This window comes from Macaca nemestrina, chromosome 4 (genome assembly GCF_043159975.1).
Source record: "Macaca nemestrina isolate mMacNem1 chromosome 4, mMacNem.hap1, whole genome shotgun sequence".
NCBI lineage: Eukaryota > Metazoa > Chordata > Mammalia > Primates > Cercopithecidae > Macaca > Macaca nemestrina.
The window spans coordinates 18,894,533-18,909,226 of NC_092128.1; the positions used below are offsets into that span (position 1 = coordinate 18,894,533).

A 14,694-nucleotide genomic window follows, 5' to 3' on the forward strand; every position below is an offset into this window, starting at 1 on the left:
TTCATATCAAGTTTGTGCAAAGTTAATTAAACTAAAACTTCTCTTTAGGATACCATGTCAAGACTGAAGATCCAGACTTGAGGACTTCCTCCTGGATTAAACAGTTTGATACTTCCAGATTTAATCCTCAGGTATATTCAAAGTTTGAAACGTTAAAAGGAGATTTTAAATGGTCATTAACGTAGTTTTTGCTTTCTTTTTTAAAACTGTAACAACCAGTTATCAACTGCTAGATCTAGGCAGCCAAAAAATTACAGTTAAATGCACATTTGAACAATTGTCCATTTTGAGAGATGCCGAAATGATGACTAACATAAGGCTCATGGATAGAATGCCATCTGGAAAAAAATAATTTATTCAAGGAAGCAGTTAAACCACTGGCTGCCAACTTTGCCCTGTAGGTTATATCGGTTAGATTGAAATATTCAAGGAAAAGAAGAATATCATATCTTTTTAATCTCTGATCTGTTTCTTGAACAGTTTTGGATACCAAATTTCTTTGAGCATTTGATGAAAGTTACAGATTATCTTTCTGTCAAAAACATCCATGATAAACACAACTTTTGCTTACATTACTCACCATTTGTGCTACTACCACCCCCTCTTGCCCCAGACCATTCATTGATTCCAGATGAAGAACCGTTGCTATAAGAGAAAAACCTGGATGTTTTAGGATCCCAGAATATTAATGCTTATGCCAAACAAAATGAGCCCAAAGTAGCAGTTTTGAAAAAACTAAAACTTTACCAGCAGCACTGAACAAGGAAAGTGATACAACCTTTTGCTGCAAACGCTGGAAAACGGCAACCAAAGAAAGAAAGTTCTCATGTGGCACTGTGGGGCCCCAAACCCCTCTACCCTAAGCACACGTAAGAAAGAAAGTATATCAGCAAAGGCAGAAATATTGCCTCTAGTTCTCTTTTAAGTGAAGAAACATTTGTGGGTGAGAAGAGAAGGAGGGAAGAGGAGACAGGGGAACTTGAGTCGACTGTTTAAGAAGTGAAGGGGAAATCTCTTGTGAATAAAGCTTTCACATAGCACTGAAAGACCTCAGCAGAAGTGAAAAGGGCCTCCTGGGTTTTGCCATCTTCCAGAGCCCTGGGTTGACTGGAGGAATGGACTACAATCCCTGCAGGAGGAGATATCTGTGTATATAGACAGAAAAGACTCTACCCCTAAATATGGAACATCATGAATCTCTGAGTAGTGGAATTATGGGTGGTTTTTATTAATTTTTTTTAATTTGGCTTATCTATATTTTTTAAATATTTAAGCAATTACTTTTTTTCTTTTTTTTTGGGAGACGGAGTCTCGCTCTGTTGCCCAGGCTGGAGTGCAGTGGCCGGATCTCAGCTCACTGCAAGCTCCGCCTCCTGGGTCTACGCCATTCTCCTGCCTCAGCCTCCCGAGTAGCTGGGACTACAGGCGCCCGCCACCTCGCCCGGCTAGTTTTTTGTATTTTTTAGTAGAGACGGGGTTTCACTGTGTTAGCCAGGATGGTCTCGATCTCCTGACCTCGTGATCCGCCCGTCTCGGCCTCCCAAAGTGCTGGGATTACAGGCTTGAGCCACCGCGCCCGGCCAGCAATTACTTTTATAAGAAGAAGAGGCAAGTTTTGTTTTTTTTTTAAAGGAAGGCTTTGTGAGTATACGTTCTTTGACTAGAAGTATACATTCCAGAGTCAAAGGTCATAAGAAATCTCATTATACTTTTCAGTATATAATTTTATAGTGCCTCACTGTAGCTGGTCATAAAGTTTATCACTTATTAACACTATAGGATTCATTACATAATGTAAGCTATTATTTAAATCTGGCTGTTCTTTTTATAATTGTTTTTGAAAATAAATGAAAACACAGAGGACGGATGATTAGCATAATGAAAACTGGTTTCATGAAACATTCACACTGTAGTGTACTCTGTTCACATCTAGTCTGTTCCTTTCTCTTTTTAATGCTGATTATGACACTCTCCATTAATTTCAAGACTCACCAATCAGTAGCGTTTTTTTGCCTCCTGAAAGTTTACTCAATAGTCTTAAGAGACTGAAAGAGTGGTTGTAGTAAAAGGAAAACACCAAGCTTGGGACCCTGGATCTAAGGATTTCCTAGCAAAAAAATACAGTGGAGATGAACCTGACAAAAGATAGATTCTAAAAAAGAACATGGCACATGAGAGGTCCAAGGGAGCTGTGACGTGTCAAGGAAGTGGGAGATCCGTTCCCCCAGCTCAGGGTCCCTGTGTGGCATGTGCTCACTGAGCGGAGTAGCAAGTGGGGTGTGTTGCCTGTTTACATTGTTTTCTCTCACTCTCTCTCTCGCCGCCTTAACTTACGATGCAACTTCAAGACCCGAGTCCTTCAGAGCTACTGAGATGACATGATGCGGGAGTGGTCATCTGTGGCTAATAGATGTTAAGAAAATCAGAATTCAGTAGTTTGTTTCTTCTCTTACTTGACTTTGCCAGTGCATAGAGAGCTTAAATACCTCATTTAAACCCTAAAAATTCAGCCTCATTTCCTTCCTCCTCCTTCAGGATCTAAGTAGAAGCCAGAAATGCATCAAAAAGGAAGGTTCATCAGAAATTAGTCAGAGGGTACAAAGTAGGAATTATGTGGACAGCAGCGGCTCAAGCCTTCAGAATGGAAAGTATATGCAGAATTCAAACCTGACTTCGGGAACATGCCAGCTAAGTAATGGCAGTCTAAGCCCAGAAAGGCCAGTTAGTGAAACTTCCTTCTCCGTGCCCCTTCACCCCACCAAGAGACCGGCATCAAATCCACCACCTATCAGCAACCAAGCAACAAAAGGTAACTTTCACACACGTATAGAGGAAGTATATTTCTGACTGTATGTGATGGTCATCGTGGCAGTTGAGGTGTAGTCTCTACACTCAAGTTGTTCAACATCTCATGCATCGTGATGCCAGTATACACAAGCTACTACAGGAGCAAAGAAAAAGGATCCCCAAATCAGCTCTGAGGAGCAAAAGACATCCTAAAATCAGATGCTCAGGGATTAGCCAGGCTGAATTGGGGAAAGTGACAAAATAGACAGCTTTGAAGGCAGAGGATTGAGCCTGAGGCAGGGCACAAAGGGGAGAAACAGGATATGGGGTATTTGTGAAGTGGTAGTCTGTTTTGTTGCCTAAGCATAGTGTAATGCAGGATAGGGAAGAACCCAGGCTGAAGAGCAGGTAGACCAGACGGTGGGAAGGCCTTGGGAGTCTTGTGAGGGCCTAGTGTGCTGAGGTGGAAGGGTTTTAAACAGCGGAAGTCTAGAAGTACGACTTTGTCCATGCAGAACACCTGAGGGCTGGCTTCCCATAAAGAAAGCTCCCCTCGTAGTCTTCCAGGGGCTCTCTTAAGTGTGCTTTTCATTGTTATTTACACTTCTTTTGGTGTTTTATAGGTAAACGTCCAAAAAAAGGAATGGCAACAGCCAAACAACGTCTTGGGAAGATCCTTAAGTTGAACAGAAATGGCCATGCACGTTTCTTTGTGTGACAGAGCTGCCGTTGCAGCCATTCTTCCCTTTGGAGACCAGTCTAGGGGTGCAGGAGCCTGGAGCTTCCGCTGTCCCCTTGCCTGGAGCAGTTTGTGTGTATAGTAAGAACACTGCCCGAAGAACAGAATGAACCCGATGCTGCATTTTCACTGTGCCACACCCACTCAGCAATAACCATTTTGGACCTGGTGGGGGAGAGGAGGAAGGAGGGTAGAACCTTAAAAAGAGACCTCGAACTGGAAAGGGTCTCTTGTCAGGGCTTGAATTTTATTTTGTTGTTGGTAGTGTCTTGATGTATTTTCAGTGGTAGGGTAAAGAATTATCAATAATTTATTTAACAGATTTTTTTTTAAAGTTAACAGCTTTTAAATTCTTTTTTTAAAGCTATTTATTTGGAAGATTTCTGGAGAAATATCTCACTAATTTAGATGTAAGAATGTGAAGGTTTTTAAATTATTTTTGATAGTGTGTGTGTTACATGTGGGGAAGAGCCACGGTAACAGTAACTAGTCTGGACTCTTAAATTTGATATTCAGGTTAAAGTCTTAAACAGGGATTTGATGCATTAATTATTTTAAATTAAGATGTATATGAAAATCATTTTATTTTATATATTTCATGTGTTTTTTATAAGCTATTAGCTTCGCTTTTGCTAACATACAAGGTGCATACTGTTATCCAGGTTGATTACCTTATATCCCACCTTCCCTCTGCACTCCCTATCATTTTGTGATGACCCAGTGAGACTCTTCTCTTTGCAGGGAAATACTTTCTTAGCCAATGTGTAAGAACTCCATAAAAGATCCCTCATTTCTCATTTCGTTTGACATTGTGATTTTCTTCTCAATATTAAAAAAAATAGGCTTTTGCATTTTCATTTCTGCTGATGATATCTGGGTCCCAAAGAGAACAGCTTTAATATCTTTTTCCTACTTGTGGGAAAAGTATTATAAGTTTGGTTAAATTGTCATGTTTATAGTTTTTCCAAATACATTTGTAACTACAACAGGCCTTCTTCGTACTGCTGGTGTTGGACAACAGGACTGACACCTGCTGCGGAGGTTATATCTTATGATGCTTTTATTCTCCATACCTGATTTGTTGGAAAATGTTATTTGACTTAGGATATTCAAATCTGCATAATAAGCCGTAATATAATAGGATTAATACTACATTAAGTTGTATAGAAGCAAGCATGTTGGAATAGCTCTTTTGTGTGTATTTTTTTTTTTTATTTCTTAATTTTCAAAGAATTACTTAAGATATGGATTTGGAGTAAAATAGGTGCTTTTGGCAGTTTCTTCTATCTATCCTAACCTGACCAGTGCATATTGAGGTTAAGTATCTGGTTAAACTTTAAGGTAATCACTTATTTCCTTTATGTATGATTTTTACTAAATGCCAGTTTTCAGTTGCTTTTAGTAGCTTCTATTTTCCCTTTTTTCCCTCAGTGGCATAAAAATAAGTGATTTCTGGGGATGAGGCAGAAATGTTCCCAAGTCTGACAATAGAGCATTTTACAAATTCCTACAAAGAAAATATAGACAAATAGATAAAATTTATTTTTATGGAGAAGAAGTATGGCCGTATTGTGGATTGTCTTTTTTTACTCAGCAAGATAGCAGGACTTACCCTTCTCTATTAAGTATCACTTGAATTGCTAAGAAGAAAAAAGTCTGTACCATCATCTTTCATGGTTGCATTCAAATGTGTATTTTCAAAGAGAAATACTTCTTAGTGTCCCCATTCCAAAATGTCATGGGATAAATATGAAATAGTTTATGAAGTAGCCTTTCTGGTTCAGAGTGACTGGACCAAAGTCTGAATCTTATCTGGGTATCAGGAAAAATAATTTTTATGGAAATCCTCAGTGTCTATTAACAACCCATGTAAACCCTGTCTACACTATGCCAAAACCAGTGGAAAGATGGGTAGAGTCATCTTATCTCAGGATGTCAAAAATCTGGGTTTGACTGATTCTCCTACCTTCCCACACAGTGTATTCTTGTGATGTGTTGGTTTTCTGTAGATCCTGAGTTGGTGTTACAATAGTCATGTTTTTATTTGAGGTTAAGAAATAAGAGGTATAAGAGCTATAATTTCCTTTTCCTGTTATATCATGATCTGGGTTTTCTTTTTTCCTTTATGTTTTTCACAACTCTGAATATTTTCAGTTTATTTAGCCACAAAAATTAAAATGAAAATTTATTTTTATGAATTAAAATGAAATTTAATTTATTTTTATGAATTAAAATTGTGGCCAGTATCCACTGTGTCCTTAGGCTGAGAAGTACTAATTTTGAGTAGCCCGTATGTGGAATTCTAAAGTGAAGGTACTGTGGATTCATTTTTAGTAGTTTTAGCCCCTTAAGTGTGGCTAGGTTAGAAAACTTTCAACAAGGTAATAGAAGCACTTGAATAGAATCCATGTATCTTTTTCTGAATTGGTGACAATTCAGCCATTGATCTGGTGACTCCTAGTCAAACCTCTTATAACATTACTGGCCGTGATGCATCCCTTTAGCTCATGGAAATGACTGAACTTTGTGGTAACTGCTGCCAGTACCTGGGCTTTATTAACAGTCATAGAGAACCTCATTTATACCAGACAGACACAGCAACTTAGGAAGACAGCATTGATAGCATTTAGCTAGTCGTAAGCAAATACCAATATGTAAAATTGAAAATCATGATTTAACATATGCAACTTTAATAATAGTAATAGATGATAATTTTCCTGTATTGTTTCAAATAAGTGACTGTTCAGCTGGGATCCACTGGATTATAATTCACAATGTCACATAATATTATGCTTTTCAATATTGATGAATGATGTAAACAATATAAAGTTGGCAGTTTGTAGTAGTTCAGTATCCTAGAAATACGTTGAACTTCGTAAGTATCAGTTCATTTTTAAGCATACAGAATTAAAGATTCTGACTGAACTCATAAACTCAGAGGAAACAAGCCCATCTTTATCACTAATTACTTAGCTTGAATACTTTTCTATTTTTAAATAATCCTAATTATTGCCTTTTCAATATAGTCTACTGTATTTATTCATATGGGATCAACAGGTATTTATCAAACATCTACTGTGTGCCCAGCACTACCTAGTACTGTGGGGGAAGATAAAGTTGCAGTTGTGGTCTCTGCCCTTGAAGGTATCTTCTCCAGGAAATTAGCAGTATTATTTTCACTTCTAAGCAAATGTGAGCAAAAGAGGACCCCTGTTCATTAAAAAACATCCTGAGGGCTGGGCGCTGTGGCTCATGTCTGTAATCCCAACACTTTGGGAGGCCGAGGCAGGCGGATCACAAGGTCAGGAGTTCAAGACCAGCCTGGCCAATAGAGTGAAACCCCATGTCTACTAAAAATACAAAAATTAGCTGGGCATGGTGGCAGGTGCCTGTAATCCCAGCTACTCGGGAGGCTGAGGCAGGAGAATCACTTGAACCTGGGAGTCAGAGGTTGCAGTGAGCCGAGATCGTGCCATTGCACTCCAGCCTGGGCGACGGAGCGAGACTCTGTCTCAAAAAAAAAAAAAAAAAAAAAAAAAAAATCCTAACTTTTTTAGTTTCAACTGAGATATGCCACTGTAGAAGTGAAAGTAATTTCACATTTAAGAAATGCTTCAACTTGGTAATTAATATGGTCATACAGGGACTTGGTATAGCATGCAAGGAAGCAGAAGACCTGGGCTTTTGTCCAAGTTCTGCCACTTAGTTATCAGCTGTGTTGTAACCTTGAATAAGTCACTTACTCTTTCTGACTCTTAGTTTCCTCATTTGTAAATTTGGATTAAAGTGTTTATTATGATAATCAACTAAGAAAAACAATCTATTAACACTTCATACATACAGAGAACTTATTAAGTTAAAACTGGTAATTAACGAATGCACCTTTATATATATTTTTAAATGAAAACTAATACTATTCATGGTGTTTATTTTATATCAAATATATGCCTAGAGGCATGCTACTTTAAAAATCCGAGGAATCTCCAACAAGGTGCTGGATTAAAATCAGAATTCGTGTTTGAAGTGGAAGAAAAATGAGGTTGTTTATGGATAAGAGAGTGAGAATGTGTATCCTCAAGTACGTTAAGATGATTTAACTGAAAGATGGCTTTAGGTTTTTCTTGAAGAATTAGGAAAGTACCATCCCCACAGATTCTGCATACTCTTCAGGTACTATATAAAGGTGAAGGAAGTCATGGAATTAAAATGACTTAGAAACTCCCCAGGGAACTTGTCAGGCGAATGAGGTGGTTAGAAGGGTGAGAATGCACAAAGACAGCTGCTGTGGGTTGGGTAACAACAGCTTGCTTGGTAGAGAGAAGCTACTGTAGGAAAGGAGGCTCCACCAGACGTCTGCAACAGACAAGATTCTTTCTGCCTTTTTCAAAAGATGCTCTCTGCAGCAGTAAGACTATAGGTAGAGTTGATTGGAATAATCATGTGACCCAGTATGCTACTGCTAGGCGTAATTATCAAAAATTCATTTTTCTCATTAAATATTAATACAGAGAGAAGCTAGAGCTCACCAGTCTTTTCCTGGTGTCCTAGACCTTCCTCTAAAGCAGTCTTGGGGAGCTTGAGCCTCAGATCTTTAGCCTAGACAGAGTGTCGCTGGTAAAGAAAGGAGACACAGTTGAAACCCAGAGTGGGCAGTGATTTGCGTGGGGAGACACAGTGGATCTGGGGCCTCTGACACTTTGCTTCCTAAAACAGTCCCCGGTTTTTGGCTTGCCCTATGGGATGATTTGCTGTGCTTCCTTGAAACCAGGTGGAAAGAAAGGGGAAGAATTAATTTTCTCATTCTGTTGCTGTTGAACGTAATGTAATCTTAATACTGTAGCCTTCCTAGAAGCCCTTCCCTCTTTTCCATGCTATAAAGTCAAATATTTGATACCCTTAGCATAAATTTTAAAAATTAAGGTCATTAGGAAGCAAATGTCTATTTCCAAAGCAATTAGCTTGTTGTGACTGACTGTGATTTTATTCTTCTATAGTATTTTTTCCCTCATTTTAATTGAGAGAAAATAATACTCTTTTGCAATATCCTTAGATTCTCCCCCTCACCCTGGTGCCCCTTCTAGTGTCTTGAGACTTTGTCTTAACAAGTATAACGTTACATTTTGTTGTTAAAACCTTTTCGAAACTATATTCAGTGATTCTTCCAAGTTTATCTGCTCTGCACTATTTCACTAATAAATCCTGGCTACCACGTAGCCCTTGACCTCCGAGTAGTTTACCTATGCAAGACCTGTGACACTCTGAATTCACTTCTCTTTCTTTCAGAAACTAGTCATAAATGGAGCTTAATTATAAAGGTAAAACTTGTCTCCAGCCAGTTTTATTTTGACCAGTTCCTTTTCAAAATGTCAGCTGTTTTCTCCAAGATTTTTCACCAAAACAGTGATCATAAGTGCTCAAAAATATAATACTTTGCAGGCATAAAATAACCCAGACATACTCTCATATTTCTTTGATGTATTTTGGTTGGTAAAACTTACCAGCATTAAATGTAAAATATAATGAGGAGTTAATTCCTTACCTAGTATCATTTCTTCCTTCTAAGATTCATAAGTAACCATTTATTTTTACAAAACTATGTATAACTTCCACATTATAGTCAGGAACCTGAGGTGTAACTTGCTAAGTGAACCCCAAGGTTATTTTATCTTGCAAAAGAAACCTAAACCAAACTAAGGGCCTTACAGTTTACAGTTAGACTGAATCAAAAGCTATAACCTCAATTTTTCCAAAAACAGCTTCTGACTGCAAAAGCAAGTCATACAGTTGTTAGGTATGAAATAGCACTGATCAGGAAATGCATCTTCACAGATGGGATTTCCTTCAGAAAAGACTTTTCTACTTTTAATATAAATTAAGCCATAACAGTTTCATGCTGTGGAAAGAGGGTGAAAAGGTTCATTTTAAGAGATTATATAATATGAACTTTCACATTTACTGTGAAATGTCTAACTTTGCCAGTGCTTCAGCAAGGTTTTTTGGGGGGTGATGGGGAGGGGTAGTATTGGTTTTAGGGGTTTCAAATCTGTGAAATTTGGAGAGGGGACAGTTGTTGGCTCTGGTATTTACTAGTTTTGTAGGAACGTTTTGCTAGCCTGACTGACTTTTCTTACTGATTTTTATGCCCACGGTCTGAGGGGACTGTTCTCCTTGTTTGGGGTGTCTGCAGAATAGTGTCTCGTCTGTTTGTATAGGCAGTCAGTGTGTGTGACGTGTGTCCTTTCAGTCCGGAAGCCCACTGTGTGACAATGGCGTGGGGTGTGGCTGGGAGGTGGGGTGCTGAAGCTTGAAGAGCATTTCTTTGCTGATTCATAACAGTATTTCCCATCTTTTGCCTGCAGGCAGGGAAAGTGTACAGTATTTATTTTGTTTCTGTTTTACTTTAAATTTGTAAGTCTTTAAGTAGCTTACATTGATTATTATAGGGGAGGACAAGTGACTTGTTTAAAGTTGTATTTAGTATTCTTTCCAATTTCTGTATTTTAAAATATTGAAATTAAAATTGTATTACTTCTGTTTTGATTTTTTTAGCACTCAGTGTATTTTTTGCTCATTTTGTTTGAAAGTATAAATGTTGAAACTTGTATAAAATGCGTCCTTGAAAGAAAAAGAATCGGAATTCTATATCTAATTCTGACTTTCTGTTCCCTTTTTCTGCTTCTTGAATCGTGGGAAATTATTTAAGAATGTGAAAAACTGGGTTCAGCGTCTGCTCCTTACTCTTTGTGAAGACTTCAGTGTGAAAAGTAATTGTCTTATTTTATTAGCAGTATTGCTGGGGATGAGTGATTGCTCAAAGAGAGGGAAGAATACAAAAGTATAATTGGCAAGATGAGGCTGAAACATAGAAACGGATGTAGGTACTTGGTGATGAACACACATCCCACAAATATTTCCTAACACCTGCAGTACAGTAGGCACTGTTTTAGCACTAAGGCTGCAGGAGTGAGCAAAGCCAAGTCCCAGGCCTCAAGGAGCTTGTGTGAGACACGAAAGGCAAGGGAGAGAGCCAGGGGTGGTGTGGTGGCCTGGCTGGCTGGTGAAGGTGGGAGTGTTAAGTGCACCCTCCGTGAGGAAGATGAGCTCAGTTTTGGATCCAGGATCTGAGAGAGAGGGATGATAGGGACCAGGAAAAAGATCTGGCCTCAGAGGAGATGAGATGAGAGAGGAACTCTGGATTAGGAAGGAAGGAGCCCTGCAGGCATCACTTACAGGGCAGAAGAGAAGCCTAAGAAGGAGACCAAGTGGGCAGGAAGTGTGTTCCCGAGGAGAAACTGAGCTCAGAGTCCCAGAAACCAAGTAACCAGAAGGACCAAAGACTATGCCCTCCCTCCCTCTAATATCTGCACAAGAACAGGGACGCCAAAGCCTGCACACCTAAACACATTTCCACCACTAAACGGTATCCACAAAAGCAGTTTGCATCTCTTGTGTCTGTTTTCATGAAATTGGTTGAAACCTAAAGCTGAACAAATCTGCTCCTTTTGTGAAAATCCATATACTCTTTGTAAATCTGGGTTGTCTGCCCTTCCCGAAGCTCATATGTAATGAAACAATGATCAGGACCTACTCTCCTTAGACTTTTCAGCTGATTATTGTGGTTTCACAGCAGTGAGATGGCATGAGACACATCACTGTGGGATGTTGATGATAAATGTCAATTATTTTAGAGTAGGAAGGATCAAATGCTATGTTACAGACGGGATTTGAAACAGGAGCCCTTACTATCTTTTATTTCATTCCATTTGAGTACTTACTGTGTGCAAGGATGTTTTTATTTCTTTCTCAAAATAACCCGGCAAGGTGGGTACTACATTCCTCATCCTACAGATGCATCCGATGCTCCGAGGGGTCAGTGACATTTCCAGGTTCGTATGAATACAGGCATTTTCAGTCTGTCTGACTCTAAAGACTCTTCTAAACTGTTTCTCTACGTATTTTTAATGATATACTTTTAATTAAGGAAGGAATAGATGGTCCTTAGGAATGGTTTGTGTTCTAAAAATTTCTTTGCAGGCGCAACCCACTTTGGGTTAAAAATGTAGTTTCTTGTGGAGGTTTTTTGTCACTCAGCTAACCTCTCTGAGTCCACTTTCCCAGGATCTGGGCACACTGAAGAAACGCTGGTCATCATCTAGAATTGAGCTCACCTTCTAGTGAATAACAGGCTGTAAATAAGTGACATGTGAGAAATGCTGTTAGGATACAGGAACCAAATGTGGATTTCCAGAGGCTCAGAGCTGGCATGTGAGTAGAGGGCATGCGCGGTGCACCCCTTCTACCCCTTTTGCTGGACCTAACTGTGGCCCCATGGGGCAGCGCAGCAGCCTCCCTCACAGCCTTGCCCACCCGGGCCGCTCCCTCCTCTCCTGCCCTCCACACTGAAGCCACATCCTGCCCCATCTTCTGCCCCAGCTCTGAAGGTGGTCAGCCCAGGTAAGGAGGAGAGGAAAAGGTCCTGCTCTGCCCACCATTTCTGATCCTGGGGTGCTGCCTTCCCATGTCTTGCAGAAGCACCATCCACATCTTCCTCTTGATCCACTCCTGGGCTCAAGTCTCTCCTTCCCTTGTCCAGACTCTTCCCAGCCTCCGTCTTCCAAAATGCCTTTACACTTTATAAAGTGCTAATTCTGAAATTTTATAAATTCAAAAGTTTACATAAATCCTTCTATGCTAGAGTTGAGAAAAGAAAAAATAAGTGTTCTACGAGTGAAAAGTAATATGTGTAAATTCCCTACATTTTTGTTTTGTCTTTTTAAGGCAAATACAACCTGAGACAAAAGATTTGCAATAACAGTAAGAAATAGTATTTGACCCTCTCCTATGCTTATTTATTTATTTATTTATTTATTTGAGACAGAGTCTCCCTCTGTCGCCCAGGCTGGTGCGATCTTGGCTCACTGCAGCCTCCACCTCCTGGGTTCAAGTGGTTCTTGTGCCTCAGCCTCCCAAGTAGCTGGGACTACAGGCGTGCATCACCATGCCCGGCTAATTTGTGTGTGTGTGTGTGTGTGTGTGTGTTTGTTTTTTTAGTAGAGATGGGATTTTGCTATGTTGGCCAGGCTGGTCTTGAACTCCTGGCCTAAAACAATCCACCCACCTTGGCCTCCCAAAGTGCTGGAGTTGCAGGTGTGAGTCACCACCCCCAGCTTCCTACACTTATTCTAGAAGCTGTCTTGCTGTTTCTGGGTGCCCTGGAGGAGTCTCGCACATCATATATCAATCCCACCACCATCCTCCCACCCCCTACTTATCACAACCTCCAATTTCAGTTTTCCCATCCCACCTCTAATCTTTGCAAATTTTGGAGGTTTTTTCGGAGACAAGATCTTACTGTGTTGCCCAGGCAGGAGTGCAGTGGTGCAGTCACGGCTTACTCCAGCCTCAACCTCCTGGGCTCAAGCCATCCTCTCACCTCAGTCTCCCAAGATGCTGGGACCACAGGCGTGCACCACCACACCCAACTAATTTTCAATTTTTTTGTAAAGATGGGGCCTCACTGGTTGCCCAGCCTGGTCTCGAACTCCTGGGTCCAAGCAATCTTCCTGCCTTAGCCTTCCAAAGTGCTGAAATTACAGGTGTGAGCCACTGCACCCAGCCCAAATTTTTGTCTCTTAGCCTTTGGGACCTGTATTAGGGTTCTCTAGAGGGACAGAACTAAAGAAGATAGATTGGAGGGAGGGAGGGAGGGAGGGAGGGAGGGAGGGATGGATGGATGGATGGATGGATGATAGTTTATTAAGTATTAACTCAGTATCACAAGGTCCCACAATAGGCCGTCTGAAAGCCGGGGAGCAAGGAGAACCTGTCTGAATTCTAAGACTGAAGAACGTGGAGTCCGATGTTCAAAGGCAGGAAGCATCCAGCACGGGAGAAAGATGTAGGCTGGGAGACTAGGCCAGTCTATTCAACGTTTTTCTGCCTGCTTTATCTTCTAGCCGTGCTGGCAGCTGATTAGATGGTGCCCGCTAGATTAAGGATGGGTCTGCCTATCACCTTTGGACTTGTGAGTCTTCATTCTAACCTGTTAGACTCCATGGAATCCGAGGGCTAGGAACACAGACTGCAATCAGTCAAGTGGGCTAAATTCTGGCTCTACCTTTACTAACTGGTCCTAGGCAAGTTATATAACCTTGCTGTGCCTCAGTTTTCTGCGACATACTTATCTACCTCACTTGGCTGTTGAGGGATTAAATAAATGAAAACATATGGCGCACTCAAGGACAGTGCCTGGCACAAGGAGACACTGACTGCTAGCCATCAGATCAACCTCTCTGTGATGCTGTATAGAATGCCATCTGAGTTCTACCAGCTGCCAACCAATGTACTTACATTACTGCAACGAGTGTCAACAAGATTTGACTAAAGGCAGGGCATCCACAAGACAGCGAAGGGGACAGCAGGCTAAGGGGACAGAATCCTACTGGAGAAGGAAGCCAGAGTCCAGACATAAGCCTGAGAAAGTGCAGAAATCCTGGGACATGGGCTAGGGAGCCTGAGGTATATTTAAGTTTCCGGAATAAGGCTACCAGCTGGTTAACAATGGCTGGTTACCTCTGGGAGGATGGGAATCGGAAGGGAGAGAGAATTGAGGTTGGGGATTTTCACACTTCTTTTATGTTTTGTGTAATTAAGAGAGACAAATGTGTTCTACTGTGAGGTATGTGTTAACTGCGCCCAAGACACACTAATCACACCATCATACTTGTGCACAGCCCGCGAGAAATCTGCCTGCCCCTGGCGTGCTGCACTGACAGCCCGGTGGAATGGGGTGGGTCAGGGCTGGTGAATGGGGAACGGTAAATCCCAGGGAGCTTGGCTGCCAAGCGCTCCCTTCTCCCCTGCTCTCTACCGTGTTTGGCTTCTATTCCTCCCCTTTTCACTTTTTTGGTTACTTTTCCATGTTCCGTCCGTCTTTCCTACCAGCTTGAGTTTAAGGCTAGTACTGGTATTCTCTTATCATCAGCACTTCCCACTCAGTTTAGTACAAATCTCAAAATAACATTGAGTAAACCCATGAACATGGATATTCCTCATGCACTCTCTCTCCCTTTCCCCACCCCTGTGCACTCTTTGCTCTCCCTCTGGCAGTCATATGGGATGGGGGGAGTGGAAGAGATAGGGTAAAAGAGAAATGGAGAACAATGGGG

General features: G+C 40.9%; 1 protein-coding gene across 2 annotated transcripts in view; it reads left to right on the plus strand.

Annotated features, from left to right (window-relative positions):
• The window catches only part of LOC105471286 (lysine demethylase 7A), a 96,879-nt gene extending 86,805 nt beyond the window's left edge, over positions 1 to 10,074 (plus strand). For both annotated transcript variants that reach the window (XM_011723674.2, XM_011723675.3), the window contains exons 18-20: positions 49 to 131; positions 2,536 to 2,809; positions 3,411 to 10,074. In XM_011723674.2, coding sequence (XP_011721976.2) covers positions 49 to 131; positions 2,536 to 2,809; positions 3,411 to 3,505 — 452 coding nt within the window. In that variant the 3' untranslated portion in view covers positions 3,506 to 10,074. The remainder of the gene's footprint in view (positions 1 to 48; positions 132 to 2,535; positions 2,810 to 3,410) is intronic.
• Positions 10,075 to 14,694: the final 4,620 nt, after the last annotated feature.